The 20,167-nt window shown below is 41.3% G+C and overlaps 1 protein-coding gene across 3 annotated transcripts in view; it reads right to left on the reverse strand.

Moving 5' to 3' along the window:
• The window catches only part of NBAS (NBAS subunit of NRZ tethering complex), a 322,416-nt gene that overhangs the window by 26,783 nt on the left and 275,466 nt on the right, over positions 1-20,167 (reverse strand). For all 3 annotated transcript variants that reach the window (XM_035000616.1, XM_035000615.1, XM_035000617.1), the window contains 2 exons: positions 18,686-18,775; positions 7,666-7,861 (listed from right to left, as the gene is read on the reverse strand). In XM_035000616.1, the coding sequence (XP_034856507.1) occupies positions 7,666-7,861; positions 18,686-18,775 (286 nt within the window). The remainder of the gene's footprint in view (positions 1-7,665; positions 7,862-18,685; positions 18,776-20,167) is intronic.

Raw genomic sequence — 20,167 nt, forward strand, 5'->3', positions numbered from 1 at the left:
AAATAAATAAATAAATAAATAAATAAATAAATAAATAAATAAATAAATAAAATCTTTAAAAAAATAAATTAATTAAAAAAAGGTAATGTGGCTGTTTTAGGATAATGGAGTCATGGGTTAATGTGCATCTCTTGTTAAAAAGTCTCATTTATTTGTACAATACAGGATTTGGAATGGCTCCATTTGCATGCCTTCTAGAGATGAGTGAAAATAATCAGTCATTTCTCACGAGTTTTTCTTCTAAGTTTTGTTTGATTCTACCCTTTTCTCCAGGAGAAGAGAAAGTAATATATGCCTCTGTCTCCTTCCCAGTGAGCGGGGGTGGGGGGGTGAAAAGGTCTAATATTCTACAGGCACCCTACAATTAGTGACAATTCCACACAGACACCTCTAACTAAACATCATAGGATTTTAAAGGGTAAAATTCAAATGTGACTCAAACATAAAGATATCTCTTTCCCTTTCGTCTCTGGAAGCGATGTTTCTGTCCTCACTGAATTTGGTGACTTTAGCCCTTGCTGTAAGTCAATTTGTCAAGGAGCTGCAGCCTCCTTATCAGACAGAGAGTCGCTGTCCTTGAAAAAGTGGACCGAGTCACCTCTTCTCCGATGAAAACAGCTTTAACCTGAAATTTCTCTGGTGGCCGCTGAGCGTGAACATGGCTACCCTAAAGTGAGGCTTCCTCCTGAAATCTGCATCTTCCCAGAGGCACCGACAATGTGGCTTATTTTACCTTCAGATATTCGTGAATATGAAATAGATATTAATGCACATAAACATACTTCATGAATAGGAAATAATTACCACCATGTAGAGGATTATCCTTGATGTAGTGATATTAATCACCATATTCCTACCTTCCATAGGAGTTGATGAGCTGTTACACTGCCTCTATGATTTATGCAATTTTGGGGGTAAATCTGAAATTCTTTCCAAACAAAAAGTTAAAAGAAAAAACAGAGAAGTCATCCCCAGCTACCTCATAGCCTCACCACTCTCCAACATCCAAATGCTGAGATGTTTCCTGCCTCTTCTCCTGTTGTCCTTCAACTTTTCTCTCTAATCCTTAGAAGGAACGAAGAGACAGCACTGCTATGGCAGAGGTTAGGAGCACGACGAGCGTGGCTGCTGAGGTTCTCATGCCTCTGGGGCGCGAGGCCCTGGATGTGATTCTCCCACTACAAACAGAGCCCAGGTGGGTCCTGAGCTGACCTGACCCCGGGAGGAGGGCCCTGGGATGGAGGAAGCAGTCCCACCCGGTGACATACACTAAACCCAAGTGTGCGTCCTAGGAAGAGGTCGCTGTGACCTAGGACATATATAAGGCTATGAAGAAAGTCTGCCCAGTGAAGGGGGTAAGCAGAGCCTCCCTATCTCACCACACAGCCCCCGCCCCCGCAAAAGTGTTTTTTAGATGTAAAACACAGCCCTGAACTTAAGTATCTTTCTCCACAAAACTAGTTTGTCCTCTGTTCTTTCCTACTGCCATTTTGTCCTTAGGCAACCTAGGTAAACATCAGAGGGACCCCAAACGTGTTTCTTGTCCCCCCATGTTTAAGCAGTCCCCCAGGCCCCTGGTGGTAACCCCTTCAGCTTTCTTTACCCTCCTCTATCTTCACAGCTGATACCAAGTTCAAGGCCAAATTCAGGCCACTTGACCACTGCCACTGACCAGCACCCCTCCAGCCCACTGTTCATGCAGAGGTCAGAGGGCTCCTCCTAAAAACATATCTGATCACGTTGCTTCTCGGGCATCCCTTTTCCATGGGGGCTTAGCACCGTCAAGATGAAACCTGTGCAGGACCCTGGAAGTAGTCTGGCCGGCCTCTTTCCAATTTTATCTCTTGCTTTCACGCCATACATCCAGCTGTGCTGAACTCAGTTTAAGACTCGCCTCGTCGGAGCAGGCTTTCCTCACTGCCTCCACACGTGATGGCTACGTGCCCTCCCTTGAGCCCTATGCACTGTGCAGACATCTACTGTAGCATCTACAGTCTTCAGGAAATTTGCTTCTTCGCTTCTCTGTCTACAAGCTCCACTGGATCGGAGTCGCCAACCAACAGGACCCATTTACCTGGGCTGGAGTTAGAGATTTACATGCATTATCCCATTGTGAGAGAGTTAGTGACGTCTCCAAGGTTGAGGAGCCAACAAGCGGTAACACTGGGATCTGAATGCAGTTCTGCGTGAAGAACCCAAATGCTTTACTGCTAATTGCCTGGTCTCCTTGTATAGCACAGTGAATGGTGCATAATCTCTGCTTGAAGAATCTTCAATGAACAGTTCATACACAACAGTTAATTGGCATGGCATTTTTCAGAACGTTCTGATTGAGCGGCAGTGAACATACACAGGGCTCTGTATTGAGACAGTGAAAAATGCTAAGAGATGAAGCTTTCTGTTTTCTGAATCAAACTCCTCATTCTTCATGCCCAGTCACATTCAATCCAGGCAAAGTCACAGCAGAAAGAGAAGATAAGCAGAGCATGCTTTATGTAGTCCAATGCTACCCAAACGTTAGTGCTGAATATCTTTTCCTGGCAGATGGGAAGAAGTGTGGTATAGGGCCAAGAAAACAGGCTTTGAGACCAGACAGATCTGGGTTTGAACTCCAGTACTATCATTCATAAGCTGGGTGACCTTAATAGGTTATGTGACCTCTTAACCAGAGAATGGTAATGACTTAGCAAGGCTGTTCTAAAGGTTACATGTGGTAATGTGCACTTCATACACAATCCACAGTCCCCTCTTCCCCCGATGATACCCATGACAAGAGGGACTATCTTTAAAGGAAAAAAACCCTTATTCATAAAGAGGGGCCTTCCAAGGTTTCCAAATATTTGCAGACCCCAGTAACACAGATGCTCTCTCAACTTTAATATATTTTAGGAGAAAAGGCACACTGAAATCTGTTAGAACATTTCAGACCTCTTGCTTATGTCCGGACAAATATGCTTGTGACTCATTTGCTTCCATCTGAGAAGCAACTGGCTGGTCAGAAATCACTGTCAGCAAAGTACAGCAAATTAGTACAAAACAGTATCAATCTAAAAGCACCAGGCCACTCTGCAAGGAAACCTCTTCATTATTCCAAACAAATAATTTTTGCTTACGTATAAGGAGGAAGCAGCGTGGTCTAATCCTTCCCCACTCGTGGCAAGAACAGCAAATTGAAACTCAGGGGTCCTGGCCTTGCCATTTGAAAGGTGACCTTAGATAAGTTTTTTAAAAATTTAATATTCATTTAGTCAACAACTATTCACTGAGAGTGTCTGTAAGATCCCTGTTCTCATGTTATTTATATTCAGATGGAAGAAGAAAGACATCATATAACAGACAGACAGAAGGACAGGCAGGGAGAATTTAGCAGATAGTGATGGTTACAAGAAAATTAAAGAGGTTATGATATAGATTGTGACTAGAGACCTACTTTAGGATGCAGTCATTTTAGAAATGGTGACATTTAAGCTAAAATCAGAGGAAGTAACTTCTTCTTTCTGGACATCATGTCCTTTTCTATAAAATGTGACTATGGAACTGGCAGGCTTTCCAAAGTCTCCTCTGGTTCCAGGAAACGGTTTCCAGGGCTATTAAAGATATATTATATGTATGGGTAATTTACATGTGTGGGATATATGTGTGTAGGCACATATATTTTTAACGTGAAATATTATCCTATGCTTGATTAAGCAAATCATTTATGGCAGTGAGTCTTAGCTTTGAAGACATTTAAGGTAACAGTAAATTCTTTGTAAGAAACCAAATCTAGCTTTGCATACTGAACCGATCCTACTGTTCATTTTCTGAGCTCTGATAAAGAAGTGTGTATTTTGTTAATGTTTTGGCAAATGAAGCCATACTGGCCTCTGACCAGAAGAGTTAATATGTCCTTGCATGTTTCAAAGTAGGCAAAATGCAGGAATTTGTAATAAGATTAGAAGTTTTCTTAAACTGGGGCGCCTATGGCTCAGTCGGTTAAGAGTCCAACTTGATCTCAGCTCAGGTCTTGATCCCAGGGTCATGAGTTCAAGCCCTCCTGCACTGGACTCCATGCTGGGCATGGAGCCTACTTAAAAATAATAATAAGTTTTCTTTAACTAATTTTTTCTGGTGATCACTTAGAACCACAAATCCAGACAGATTGAAATTTAAAGGGAGCAACTCTAAGCCACATGTCCCTTTTTATACAAAAACAGAAAAAACTATAAGGTCAAGGGGTATGGAATTTTTTGAGGAAACATCAGTATTTTGGCCCATATTTTTCATGCACCAGTTAACTAGAAAATTACAAAACCTGAAAAACTCAGATAAATTGTACCAAGGGAATGAACACCATACATTCATCCCTTCACACACCCAAAAACTTTCTCTCCCTCCCTTCTCCCCTGTCCTTCACGCCAGGGCACTTTTGTGGAATGGGAAGGAAGGCCTCTCAGGCAGTTGAAAAATGAGGGCCTCTGAATTTTTAATTCTGTTAACTAATCATTAGAAAACTAGAAATTGCTGTCTCTCTGAGAACCAGTGAGGTAGCAGGCTCCACAGACCCTGTTTAATTTTGCAGGAGCTGGCTGGCTTCCCAGCAACACATTGATTTGTGGGGCCACTACTCTGGGCACCTGGAGGATAATTAAATATTAAGTCCCTCTTTGATGTATGCAAAGTCTGCCTAAGAGGATTACCAGCCACAGCAAAGGTAGCAGTCCTACATTTTCTGGTAATTGAACATTGCAATATCATTATCTATTCTTATCTTTGCTCAGTAAGAGCCTGCCTCTACCCTTAATACTACCTTTGAGAATAAAGAAAGGTACAAGGAACAGAGAAGATGTGAGCCCTTGCAGTCAACATTCTGGGGTCTTCTAGGTGTCTCGGGTAGAGAGATGAGGAAGAGTTTAGCGTGTGTGGCAGAAATGACAGCAAACCATGCTCTACCTCCTCCAGTTCAAGGTTCCACTTGGCACACCAAGTAGACAAGGCTCAGTTTCAGAATCCTCTCTAAGGCAATAAAGCAACAGAGGAGGGAGGGCGGCCAAGCCCTATGCTTACAAAGGATTTGTCCACCAGGCCCTGATCTTTCTACTGCTCTATTGAAAGGTAAAAACAATAATGGAGATGACCTCCAACGTAAACTCTGGGCACAGTTCTGTAACATTCTAAAAGTTGCTGCTGTTTCCACTGTGAAGCTACAAGTTTTCTGCATTCATTTTCCATGTAGCGAACAGTTATCTATAGTTATAGGCAGAGTTTCCTGACCAAATTCACTTGCCCTCCAAAACAGATTTGAATCGCAATGCCAGGCTGACACAGAATACTTCATTTTTATGGGAGGAGGAGGAGAAACTCACTGACTTCATTTATTTGGGAAAGAAAACTATAGATGAACAGCATAATTAAGCCATGAGGGTAGTTTCTGTATTTCTGCTACCAAATACTTGAAGAAACTCAGCTCATTAGCTTCCAAGAACAGGGAAACTGCTCTTCTACAAGGACAAAGGAAAAGGAGGAGAACATGAAAAGAGTAAGGGGGCACAAAGTGAATTTTACTTGAGTCAGAAATGCTGGGAGAGATGTTTTCTAAGAGCCTGAAAATGCAGTGACATGAGGTTCTACACACAGACAGCAAAGGAGAGAAGCCAGACCGTGCTCAGTGAAATAGTCCAGTCAGTTCAGAAAAGTGTACATGGAAAAGGAATCTTAACAAAGGCTAAGGTCCCTTAGATCCTGTTTTTGGAAAAAGCGTCGCTATAAAGAAATTAAAATCTCAGAAATCACTGGAATCCTATAAATGTTGGAACTTGTTCTTTGGTTAACTGGAAAGTGAAGGAAAGCTTAAGAGAAGAAACAGTGGTTATACTCATGCTATTTCTGAAGCATTTTGCCCCAAATAACAAATTGTCTGTTCTACTGTTTCAACATGACAGAAAAGATGGATGTTTTCCCCTTTCCCTGGTCTCCATATTGTTTTGAAATATTGTTGGTATAGAGACTGGACATAACATGAAGCGAGGCTCCAACCAGAGAAACCAGCCCTATGGCCCCACCCGGCTCCAGCCATCAAGGAAGAGGAAACTGAGCAAGGTTGAGAACTTGGAAACTGGAGGTTCTGTCAGAAAAGCACCTAAGAGCAGGAGCATTCATTTGTTTCAGAATGAGTCACAATCCAAGATCCCATGTGGCAAACATAACATAACCTAATTCTGAGCTTACCTCGGAGATGCTACATGAACCTTCCTGTCGCTAAAACCAGCATAACTCTAACGTCGACTATGCCAGAGACCTGGAATATACTTCATCGTCTATTGCATTTGTGTTCACAGACTTCTCTTTAAAAAGACTGTTAGTGATCTCTTAATGTAATTCAAGGCAAAATGTTGAAACTAAGTATGTCGGTAAGGTCAAGGGGCTTCAGAAAGAGCATTATTCAGATACCAGTGACTTTTATAATATAATCCATTTCAGCAATTTGGCAAGATTAGAGGATCTCTGATAAGTTCATCTTTTCTGCATCTCAAATTCTCTAACTCAAAAGAATAGATAATAGTATTTACCTCTTTCTCTCATATAGGGAAATAAGAATATATAAGATAATAATTATGAAGATGTTCTGAGACTCAAGATATTGTTAATATCTGATTCACTGTTAAAAAAAAGAAATTCATTCTTCTTTCAATGTAGTAATAAGGACATAAATATTAATTACAAAACAAAGCTTCAAAATTAGAAGGTAAATTGAGTCGCAGTCAGACTTCCAGGAAACTCTTGCAGAATAGATTACGTGGGAAGTTTTACTTTATTGGCATATAGTCTACCCTGCAGGCTAACGCACTTGACTGAGATAACTGATCCTTACATCCATGTCTTTTAGGATGCATCAATTTACAGTTTGAGCCAAACTTCAATGACCACCGTATTTCTTTGATTTGGGAATCAGCATTCCCATTTACTCAATCAACAAGTATCCGAGCTCAGAGTATGTGCACAGCATATTTAGGGGAATTCAAAAGACAATAATACATCCTCCAGGGCTTCTGAGTTTCCACAGTAGTGGGGAGACAAGACTTTAATAGTAATGATGATGATAATAACAATAATAATACATATACACAATTAAAGCTCAAATGTGAGGAATTCAAAGTTAAGTCTGAAATGGTCAGGGAAGGTTGCAGAGAAATGATGGACTGAGTGAGTCTTGAAGGATTGGATGGAGAAACTGAGATCTTGTATGTGTGCTACATTACCAATCTAGGTACAGAAGAGAGACGAGGTACCTGCCTGCTTGGGCAGAGTATGAAAAGAATGAATTAGCTGAACGGCACACTGCGTTTCCATTTCCATCCGCCTTTCTCCAGGGACAGGGAGAGCTGCGATAATTAACTGATACTGTGAAGAATCCTGACTATAGCCTCCGAAGAGAAAAATGATCCACACATGTGAGGTGAAAGAGACATCACCTCCAGTGCATATGCATTTTCAAACAGATGGAAAAACCCAAACCAACTCTGCTGTACATATTTAACTCCTAAACGGCTGGATTGAGGAACATAGTGGAAAGTTGGCATCACCGAGCTGATTATTCCCTGGAGCGTCACTGAAAGTAATCAAGAAACAAGCTCCAATGATTCTGAACAGGGACAATGTTCAATAGCCAGATGAATGCTCCCTTACCTGTCTCTGGGGCCAAGTGGCTTTGAGAATGGCTTCCGTTCTAAAGAACACAAGGAGCTTGCCATCCTCCTCCGTCAGGTTAAAGGACTGTCCCCAAATCTGCAGCACCTGAATGCGGGGTCTCACGGGTTGGGTGTCATCAGCACAGAAGGGCCGCAGCCACTCCAGCAGGTCCTCGGCGGAAACCAGGTCTTCTCTGAAGGGCAAAATCAAGGGTTAGATAGAAACTCTGAAGTCGGGGCGCCTGGGTGGCTCGGTCATTAAGCGTCTGCTTCGGCTCGGGTCGTGATCCCAAAGTCCTGGGATCGAGCCCCACATCGGGCTCCCTGCTCGGCAGGAAGCCTGCTTCTCCCTCTCCCACTCCCCCTGCTTGTGTTCCCTCTCTCGCTGTGTCTCTCTCTGTCAAATAAATAAATAAAATCTTAAAAAAAAAAGAAAAGAAAAAGAAACTCGTAAGTCTTTAAAAAAAAAAAAAAAAAATCCCAGTAATCAAATGTGGCGATTGACCCAAAGACTGGTTTGTTGGGTGACACTGGTTTTTTGGGTTTTTTTTTTTGTGCTATTGAGAAGAGAAATTTAGGTTTTATTTTTTATTTTTTATTTTTTTTTAAAGATTTTACTTGTTTATTCATGAGAGAGAGAGAGGCAGAGCGAGAAGCAGGCTCCCAAGGAGCAGGGAGCCCGATGCGGGACTTGATCCCAGGACACTGAGATCATGACCTGAGCCGAAGGCAGACGCTTAACCATCTGAGCCACCCAGGCGCCCCGAAAAATTTAGGTTTTAAATGGCATAAGGCAACCATATTAGGTATTTTAAAAACTATGTAAGATGAATGTGATTTTTAAGCAGTATCATATCGAGTTACATAAAGCAGATGAAAAATAGTCAATATATTCTTAGCTACTTTATGTCTTAGGCAAAGTTTAATAAGAAGTATGGTTTATTTCTATTAATGATACACAGAGAGCCAGGCATCATTCTAAGTTTTATATAAACTATTTCTAGTTGACAGTAACTATGCAATGTAGATATTAAAAATTCCATTTTATTTTAAAATTTTTTCCAGTTGTAAAGTTAACTAACATATAACATTGTGTAAGTTTAAGGTGCATAACTTAATGATTTGATGTACGTATATGTTGTGGAATGGTTACTAATAAGTTTAGTTAACACCCATCACCTGACATAGTTACAACAATTTTTTTCTTGAGATTAGAATTTTTAAGATCTACTCTCTTAGTTACCTTCAAATAGATAATATTGTTAACTATAGTCCTTAGGCTGTACATGTAACTTCCTTTTTATAGATGAGGAAACAGGCTTCAAGGAAGGAATATGATATGACCACAGATATCTAGAATAGGCAATACAACCCCCAAGTCCATATTCTTTCTACCACTGTTCTCTGTGATAGAATTTCAGTATGGGGTTAGAGCATCAGGTTTCATACTACCCTAAAGATAAAATACGAATGCATGCTTATTAAAGAACTGTGACATCTAAAAGGCTTCAGAGAAGGAAATATTTGTGCAACTTTCTATCTGGCACCAGAATCTCTTCCCTTGTAATCCCAAATGGGCCATCTCAGGAAAGCAACAGGTTTGATGATGATGTCAATGAATTATACTAGATTACTGTTAAGATGTCTCCACTAGATACCTCACTTGCACAGGGCCCTGGGGAGCAGTGCTAAAGCACTGACTCATATAGGTTTTGCTGTAACCACATCCTTATGAGGCTTCCAGCAATAAATCACCTAGACCAAGTCCCAAATTCCATGACCTAACAAGACCACAGGAAATTTTTAAAGATTCGACAATTACCACTGAGTGTTTCTGTTAGTATGCATTCTATAATATACTTGTCAATAGTTTCATGGGAATTCAAATTAAAAAGACAATTCATTATTTGTATTTCAGAATAAAAGAAATGATTAGATGCCATGGATAACTGGCTCAAGCATTTTCTAAATCTACCAAGTCATTTGTTAGCTTTACCTATGTGTGTCCTTGATATGTATCAAAACTGGCAAACCTGGGGTGCAAGAAAAGGAGACTACCAAGATTTCCTGGAAATCTATGTGGAAAGTAAGCAGACAGTGTCATGCAGAGGAAAAGCATTTTGCGGGAATGTGATATAAGTATGAACCCTGGCCCCAGATAAAAATCACGAATGTCATCATCCCCATTTTATAGTTAAGTAGACAGGTCCTGAAAGTGTGTCTCTTGGAGTCTGTGAAACCAAGATAATGTATGTAAAGTACTTAGCCACAGCACACAGCACAGAGGAAGTACTTAATAAATAATAACCATAGCCTGCATAATGATCATTATGATTATTATTGGTACTATCAAAGCACCAGTTTGTGCTTGATACAGGGACGAAAATCATAGGATTCCTGCCTTCGAAGAACTAGTAACACTATAGAAAGATTTTAAAAGTGACTATCATTCAAATTACTAATGTATGTAAATATGAATAATCATTTTGGAGGAAGAGCGAGTAGAATCAGGGAAGGCTTCATGGAGGATGTGGCATTTGAGCAGGGTCATAAAAGCCAGATGGGATGTATGTACATGGCAAGGTGGGGAAAAAGAATCCAAAGAGGAGAGCAAGAAAAAAACCCAAAGATTTGAAAGGACAGCACATGTCCAGAGGGTGATTAAAGCACAGACGTCCAGGTGGTACATGAGAGGAGGGGGCTAAGGTAGCTAGCAGAGGTCTCCTCACCTGGATGGCCAAGAGCACACACCTAAGGCTGCAAAGGCAGCTTCAGGCTTTGAAAGCACAGGCTCTGCAGCTGTCAGGCCCAGATTCAGCTCCCAGACTGACCTCTTCCTGACATTGTGATGTTGACCAAGAAGCCACCTAATGGTTCTAAGCCCCAGTTCCTCATTTGTAAATTGGAGACGGATACCTCCCCCTTACTCATGAAGCTCTTTTGAGAATGAAACAAATACATAAATAATAAATGTAAAGCACATAATACATTAAGAGACATATAACTAAGTGCTTCAATTAGTGGCAACCACTATTATTGAGGACATATGGTCTTAACTCTGTATGGAATGAGAACAATCGGGGGACTTCTGAGCACTGAAAAACCATAATCACGTGAAGTGATCAGAGAAGCGTACAGGTGGGGCAGGCTCAGGCCCTTTTTGGTGAAGCCTGCAGGGGTCCAATTAGGTATAATTCATGAGAAAAGGAGTTTAAAGCACATTTTTGGCCTGGAGTCCAAAGCAATTTCACATAATATGAAGCTGATTTTTGACCCTGTCACCCATGTGCCAAGTGGGGAGCAGGTAGGATGAGCCGGAAGGGGAAGGAGCTGGAGTCATGAAGAGCTGCCGGAAGTACAACAATTACCCAAGACTTGAATATGGTAAACAAGAATGAGAACGGCAACCCACGGAAGTGACTAGGAGCCATGAATTCTACCACTTCATCGTTAACTCTTTCATGTATTCTAGTACCATCTCCAATCTGCAGATGACGAAACAGCCACAGAGAAGTGTAGTGTCCAAGGTCACAAAGTAAGGAGTGGAGCCAGTATTTGAACTTGGACGATCTTAACGCCTTATCAATTACTACACAGTGCTACCAGACCAAATGGGGGCATGTTCCAGAACACGGTGGCAGCAGATTACAATTATTCAGATACTGACGCAATATAGAAAGATCATTGTTGTGTTTTCCAAGTCATCACATTGAGTTAGATTCCATTTACATTAGGAGTTATTGTGCAGTTGACGACACCTGACATTTTGGGGAAATCTGCTCTAACTTCGGGTTGATAGTTCGAACACATAATAAAATTAGGAAAACTCATTCCTAGGACAGAAGTGTTGTGTTCTGGAAGTACCATGTTCTAGGCAAGCCTCACTGTATAGCCACGTGAATACTGGTGTTCAGTAAGATGACACAGAAGTGAAAGGCAACTCTGTGGGAAAGCTACCCAAGGACATAACCTAAACACCATCTCCTAAGGATTTCAGCTGCAAAATGGTTAATATTTTCATTTCAATCTGAGTTTTTAGTCACTCTCGTGACTCATCAAATACACATGCACACACATACAGAGAGACAGAGAAAGAGCAGAAATTTTGATAAAATGGCAACAAACTGGCAAATCAAGGGGAAGAGTATACAGGTATTCTTTTTTCTATGCTTGCAACTTTTCTGTGGGTTTCAAATTTTTGAAGTAAATAAGTGGGTGAAAACCAATTATGACTTTTATAATGTGAAAAATAAAACAGAACTGGAAGAAGGAAAATGATTCCATTTATATAGTATTTTATGAAGGCAAGGAGAGGATTTAATGAGCTTAGGAATAAAAAGAGAACATTATTTTGAAACATTTTTACTTTATTATAAAAGTTATATAAATGTTTTTAAAAAGTTATAAAACAGATAAAAGAAAAAAATCACTCATAGTTTCACTGCAAATAGCCATTTTCCACCTTTTTCTCTATAGTGAGGATTTTCTGGGGAGGAGGTTATTATACTGCACAGAGCAACTTACTACACACTATTTAAAAAAAAATTAACTACTAAAGGAAACACACATCCACAAATCGGTTTTGGCCCAAAAGATAAGGAGTCCTCTGAAACAGCTCTATTAACAGAGAAGAAGAGCAGCACAACAACAACAAAAATATGTTCACTGAATCACTAATTGGAGAAAAGTGATGTTCTTACGTAATGTAGCGCAAGAGGATCTTTACAAAAGGAATGGAAGAGAGTGTCAGCCAAACAAAAGCAATTATTCAGAGTAAAAAGACAGATTGTGAGAATATTAATAAGCTAATCCTTGGTAAAAGAATTTTCAGGTTCTGCATGGCGTATTCATACAAAGATAACTCCATCTTGAACTTAAATGGTTAAGGTTCATTAAAAGAGATAGCAAATACAAAAAGCACTTTATATAATCATGGCACACTACACAAATAAAATTATTGTTCTTATTTGGGAATGGGGGAAGGAAAGACTGCATTCCAACAAGAAAAACACAGGCCACAGTGATTTCTTATAAACGTAAATGTCCTAGAATTTGAATGCCTGAAGGGAACTCAGTCATATCTTCTATATGGAAGTCACAAACTGGCAGCTGAATTTTTGTGTTGGCTTGCATGGTACATGCCAATGTTTCAAAATTTAAAATTTTTACAGGAAATCAAGATTTTTCTAGCTCCTCTATTTCCACCCCCAGTTCTACTGAGATATAACTGACATACGGCTCTGTGTAAGTGGACAGTGAAGAGCATAATGATTTGACTTACATGTATGATGAAAGAATTCCACAGCAAGTTTAGTTAACATCCAGCAGTTCATTTAGATTAAAAAAGAAATCTTTTTCCTTGTGATGAGCTCTCTTCACATCTACTCTCTTAACAACCCAGCTCCCCTTGAAAAGCTGGATGAAAAGGACATGCTCGAAGCTGTTTCCTGTATTGTCTACAATGTGAGACTAGTTCCCCCCAGCCCCCACCCCCTCCTACTTCTCCGTAAGCCCAGCCCAGCTCGTTCATTCCCGTTACCTGCCTGGCCTCCGTGGGAAATGCATGTGCAAACTCTGACGTGTAAAAGGCTAGGCGAGATGAAGAAGGGAGCGAGGAGGGGAAGCAAGTAAACCTAAGTGAGCGACAACAGTGAGAGACCCCAATATTCTTGTTCTACGTGGATCCCGCAACTCAGGTCATTGATCCACACGCCACACACTTTCCTCACTACATATGGAGCTGGGTGGAGGAGACCTTCTCCAGTGTAGTATCTTCTATTTATTAGCCTCCATGAAATAACTGGGGCACTTGGCCAGGAATAAGAGAACTGCAAATAAATCAACTCATGATATGATAATGGCCTTGCCGTAGTGTAAAAAGCATGACTTTTGCAAATAATTAACACAATCAAATTCCATCAAAAGAAAAATTCCTACAAAGGAAATAATTTTGATGTACACACAATCCCAATCTCAAGTCTTAACTTTTTGGCAAATACGAATAACCACCTCTTTGTGGCTGTTTTCAAACATGCCAATCCAGAATCTCTTCCTGAGGTTCGTTTATCAATAAGAGCCTGGGCACATCTCACTAAAATGAGGCAAAAATGACAGCTATTAAGTCATAAATATGACCTGAGGTGGCCCCGAAAAATACGGCAGTATAGTGGAGCTGCCCTCCTGACTGGTGACCCTGGCTGTTAGCAGGGCTCAGGGCGACAGACCACAATGCTCATGCACTGTGGGTACTTGGACAACAGCTGATGATTTATTTTGCCCCACAGAGCATGAGGACTAAGAAGAAATCAGATTCAATTTGCTTTGGTGGGCTTTCTTTTTTTTTTTTTCCTTTTATTTTCCAAGCTTTAAAAATACTGTGCAATCCCTAGGTAATACCAAAGAGCTCAATGAAGTCTGAATGATCTGACACTGTTCAATATCCCTGAAGCCTTCAGACAGCTGAAGCTGGACTGTGATTAAGTAGCAATTTACACAAACAAAAACTTCTAAAATACTCAATAGTTTTGAAGGAAATCTTTCTTTCTTTTTGAATAGTGCACAGAGGAATTTCGCATTAATTACCTGTTTTCTGAGTGGATTTATTTCTGCACATCCTTTTGGGAATCGCTAATGTACTAATTCACACTAGTAGGTCACTCCTGTTAAGAAGCTCTCTAAAGGTACAGGAAGGTGGGCGGGGGGGGGGGGGGGTGTAGAAAAGGAAAAGAGGCCAAGGCAGAGGGAAGGAGATGCAAAAGGCGGGAAAACGGAGGGAAGTGACGCCCAAAGACCTTGCTGCTTTCAAGTGTCATCCGTGGACTAAGCAGCACTTGGGAGCTGGTTATAAATGCAGAATTTCAGGCCCTACCCAGACCTACTCGAGTAAAATCTGTATTTTAAGAAGACCCCCGGGTAATCCCTGTGCACAGTGGCATTTGAGAAGACCTGTCCGTTGCAGGCTCTTTAATATCAGAAGCAGATGAGATCTGGTGAGAGAAAATTCAGAGCATGTCCTTACCTGGGTGAGCCCGGACACACTACCAGACCTGTCTGAGCATCATTTTCTAATCTGAAATGGAGGCAACAACAACACCATAAGGGGGCTGTTGTGAGGACTAAGTGGGTTGCTGAACAGCCACTTCCAAGATCTCAGCCCTGAGTCATTGATGTTCATTACTTTTTTTGTTTTTAAATGCTTGATGATCTTTTCTTAGTTCTAGGTTTAACAAATATATTATTTTAGAAAATTATCTTAGCTAGTGAATGTTTTTAAACCCATTTTTCTTAAGCAATCTAATCAACTAATTCTTAACCCAAACAGGAAATTTAGATTATATTCTCAAAATATGTTACAGACATACATAAATCATGGGAGAAAACACACTTATAAAATTCAATTTATATACCCGAACCTCTCAATAATTTATTACCTTAATCTCATCTTTAATCGTTGATGCTATAAAAGATTTTTGACACTATTTCAAATCCTTACAATACTTTGCCCTGATGTCTGGGGGCAAGAATGTGGTTAAGCTGGAAAGGAAGCCTGTCTGAGTGGCACTGGGCACAGGCGGACAAGGAGGCACAGGGGGCTTTGTGAATGAAGCAGAAGCTGCAGTTCAAAGGCGAATCAGACTTGTACCAATATACAAAGTCAAAGGAGGACATGCTGATGACGGCATAAATTGTCTAAAAATTAGGAACAAAACCACACACTTGGTGGTAGCCATGAATACACACACCCAAATTCTGACTCTTCCGTGCAGTCTACCTGCCAGGAACACTCTGGGTTGGTGGGGGCCTGACCTCAGAGCACAGGAATGTGTGTGCACGAAGAGAGGGGATTTACTCCGCAAACAGATGCCATGGAGGGCAGTGCATGTTGATGCGTTTCGGGGCGAGGACTGAGGGAGGCTGGGTATGGCCCTAAGGGTGAGGGTGACACACAGGCCTGGTGTGGCCTCCTGGAGGTGAGGCGGCCATATCAGGCCATGGAGTGAGTGACCGAGAGGGTTACTTTCAAAGGGTCTGAATCCCCATGTCACTCCAAAGACCCCCCCTGGGAGTGGCTCCCCCATGTGATCTGCCAGGTACAGTTTTGGGAAAAGAAATCGAAGCCGGGTGCCTGGGTGGCTCAGTTGGTTAAGCAACTGCCTTCAGCTCAGGTCATGATCCTGGAGTCCCGGGATCGAGTCCCGCATTGGGCTCCCCGCTCAGCAGGGAGTCTGCTTCTCCCTCTGACCCTCCTCCCTCTCCTGCTCTCTCTCTCATTCTCCCTCTCAAATAAATAAATAAATAATCTTAAAAAAAAAAGAAAAGAAAAGAAATCGAAGCCAAGGATTTAGGCTTTAACTGCATGGATTCAAAAAGTCGTTGCCAGAAATGAAAGTTATGACTTCGTCTTCCTTTTTTTTTTTAACCCAAAAAAAAAAAAAAAAAGTTTACTGAAGTTTTTCTGTTAAGAAGACTTTGTTATGCTGTTCCTCTGGAATAAAAAGTAAGATCTTGCTCTGTTTCTTCATTCCCCAATGTCTTCCTCTTTGGAAATCAAAACTTAAAAAAAAAATAAGTCTGTATGCAAGAAACCCAAGTTGGGTTCACCTGTGTTTCTGGCTGGAAATTCACTCAGAAGAATCCTGCCTTCTAATCTTTTTGAGATGTCTCCCCTGGAAGGCAGACTTACTGCCTGCTCAGATCGTGTCATCCCGTGAGGCCGGGCGCAGGTCCGCATCAGCTGAAAGCAGCCGTGCTCTGACAGCAGCTCACCGGGAAGGGGCAGGCAGGGGGCCGGCGGACGGGCTCTGACCCGAATGGCAGATGCTGGACGCACCTCTGCAAGGCGGCTGAGGGTTCCCTGCGCAGCACCTGCCTGGCTTCGCTACCTGCTGCATCTGCAGTGGCTCAGGGGGCCTCGTCGGCCTGGGGTGCCGTTCCCCACCTCCTCCTCCTCACAGACTCCCTTTTCATGGACCAGGACCAACGACGCCCCTTGCGTACCCCGCCCTGACTTCCCCAGACGGAATAAACCGCTCCGCCCACCCTGCTTTCTGCACAGCACTTACCCCTCGGCAGTATGGCAGCTAGAGCTAGGGGAAGGCTTGTCTCGCCTGCAAGACTCTGAGCTTCTCAGGTGCGAGGCTATTTCTTCCCCGTATCTAACTCCTCCTCACTCAGCACGGGGCATGACACACAGTGAACGTGGAGATCATTTCATTTCGCTTTTGAATAAGGCGTAAAATAGCTTCGTTATACTTCAAGACCCCAAAGCAAAGGGGCTTAGAAAAACGGTGCAAAGCGGAAGGCTGAGTAAGTAGAGGGCCCTGACTGCAATGCTTTCCCAGATTCACCTATATGGCTTCTCCTATTTTCCTCCACTCAAGCCTCGGGCACAAAGCAACACATGGAATGTGCTATAGAGGCATCTGAGCGCTGAATTAGTTCTCAGAGCCCGGCTGGGATCCTGGTTCCATTTCCCCGGCCTGTGACTCAGGGCAAGGCCTCCTCAAAAACGGCAACAATACATGCAACCATCAGAAATAATCATAAGGAAATCTAAAAAGACAAATGAGAAGAGTTACAGTAGCAAGTAAATAAAAGAATACGAAGTGTTTACACATTTTGATTGAAGCTATATAAAAATATATGTGTACCTGCACAATAACTAGAAAGTAATATGCAAATGAAAATAATTATATTACTGAATGAACTATGAGGAGTTTTCACAAATACTTCTTCATTATTATTATATATTTCCCATTAAAAAAAAGAAAACAGGGGCACCTGGCTGGCTCAATTGGTATAGCAGGTGACTCTTGATCTCGGGCTCATGAGTTCAAATCCTACATTGGGTGTAGAGATTATTTAAAAAAAATAAAATAAGAAAATTGGGGCGAGGCCTTATAGGGATGACATGACTATAAGATATATGAAAGATGTCTATAAACTCTGGCAAATACATAACCACCAACTTGTTGTTGCTGTTCTTCCTATCACTACCACTGCACCTGAATGAAAAATTCTTTCTAAAAATGGCATTAGACCACAATAGCCAAACTATGGAAAGAACCCAGATGTCTACTGACAGATGAATGGATGAAGAAGATGTGGTATATATACAATGGAATATTATGCAGTCATCAAAAATGAAATTTTGCCATTTGCAATGATGTGGAAGGAACCAAGGGTATTATGCTAAGCGAAATAAGTCAGTCAGAGAAAGACAATTATCATGTGATCTCACTGATGTGCAGAATTTAAGAAACAAGACAGAGGATCACAGGGGAAGAGAGGGACAAATGAAACAAGATGAAACCAGAGAGGGAGACAAACCATAAGAGACTCTTAATCTCAGGAAACAAACCGAGGGTTGCTGGAGGGGAGGGGGGTGGGAGGGTGGGGTGGCTGGGTGATGGGCATTGGGGAGGGTATGTGCTATGGTGAGCACTGTGAATTGTGTAAGACTGATGAATCACAGACCTGTACCCCTGAAACAAATAATACATTATATGTTCACTGAACTTAAATTAAAAAAAAATGGCATTAGAGACACACACCTTTCTGTATCCTCATGTACTCTGTATAAACCCTGTATACTCATGGCCCTCAGGCAAGGCAGACCTAACATATATAAAGCTTTCAGGAAAAAAAAAGAAAAATACATGTACTCTAGAAAGTTTCCTTACGTAACCAGTCCAGTAACCTCCTGGAGATGTGAATCCCCTCCCCCTCCCGGCCTCACGTGGAACGAGAAGAGAGGAGACCATGATCTCCCAGGCAAACAAGGCTCTGGGGAGCAGGGGGATGTCCTGCTAGAGCTGACAGGGTAAGAGGATAGCTGGAGAAACCATGACTCCAGATGCAGAGCCTCCTTAGATATGCGGAAAGTCCTCAGCTCTTCCTTCAAAACCGCCTAGAAAAGGAGGCTGGTCTGGGCAGTTACATAAACAGTGATATTAAAAGTAATCCTGTGATTCTGACGAGTGCCATGAGGGGAGATGCATTCACGGTGCTAGGCTTACCCCTTGTCCACGCTGGCATGGACAGCTGCAACAACACCTTCCAGGACCTGGAGGGGGTCCCCCGACCCACCGAGGTCAGCACTGCCCCCACTGTGAAGGGAGAGAGACAGAACCGATTCAGAAGAGGGCTCGACCTCAGAAAGCAGTGTGGCATTCACACTCAGATGCACCCAGCTGGATTCTGGCAGAGGATGCTGCCAGCTCATAGACATGCGGGGTATATGCAGTCTGCGAGTGCTAAAGATATGGAAATGAAACATTTTCTGCCCTTAAGGAGCTCACAGTCTAATATATGCTTCTTTTCCTATGAAGAAAATAAAATCTACTTGCATTCTGTCATTTAAAAAACATTCAATGGACATTAAATATATGAGCTATTTTAAGCATTAAATATATCATCATCTAAGTTCTCCAGATGGACTTAAAAAAAAACAAATGAATTATTTATGTGGTACTTACCAGGTACAAGTGCTTTACATATTTTCTACCATTTAGTTCCCAGCGGTCTATGAGATAGGAACTATTATTATGCCCATTTTATAACTGTGTATGTCTAGGACTTCACTGAATTTTGAAAAAGCAATAGAAGAAAAGTTTTAGGTGAGTTTTCTGAACAATTTAAGTGATAGGATTTAAATCAACTGCTGGATTCAGTTCTTTACGTGCCTTTGTTATTTTATATCTACTGAATTGTACTAACTTTCTAAAAGGTAAATGTTATGGATGCTGTCAATGGCAATTGCTTTTCCTTTGAAAAGGAGGTAGCTGAACTCCTGAAATTCCCTTTCCTCCCACTGCAGAAAGATTTAGTTCACATTTACTGAATGTCTTCTCTGTGCTAAGCGTAACATTTATTGGAGAAGAACCGTCTTTACAAGTGGAACTGGGCGCAGGGAAAGAGAGAGAAGTATAATTTATGTCAGAATTCTATAACTGTAAAAATATCACATCACATTTTATTTTAATTATTCATGACAATGTGTAATTTTTAGGAAATAAACTAAATTTGTCAAAGCGATAAGTTTTCAAAATGTTTTTGTGAGGCTCATCTAAATCTCAATTTCAGAAAAAATAAGAAGATAGCTATGGATCAAAAGGTGCAAAATATGACCAACAAGTGTCTGTCATCATCTGAGAGAGGAGAGCGGGTGGCTCTTACAGCCACCACCAAAACATAATAAGCTAATAACAGAACAAAGTTTTATTAATTTGACATTTGTTATTTCTTAAAAAAATGTTATATTTCTCTCTCTCTCTCTCTCAAATTACCAGATACCGCAGATCATTAAGGTGAAAACTGTAGGAGGCTGGGGTAATTAAACTGATAAAGGCTCATTTGATTTCAGTTCAGCTGTGGAAAACTGACATGCATTTAATCAAAAAGTTCCTCAAGAGCAATGAAGAATTACAAAGAAGGCTTAAAAAGAGAATACATTAAACACAACCAAATCTTTCAGCCTAATTGCATTATTCACAGAAAGC

The sequence above is a fragment of the Mirounga leonina genome, unplaced genomic scaffold (assembly GCF_011800145.1).
Source record: "Mirounga leonina isolate KUSES-001 unplaced genomic scaffold, KU_Mleo_1.0 Mir_125, whole genome shotgun sequence".
Classification (NCBI taxonomy): domain Eukaryota; kingdom Metazoa; phylum Chordata; class Mammalia; order Carnivora; family Phocidae; genus Mirounga; species Mirounga leonina.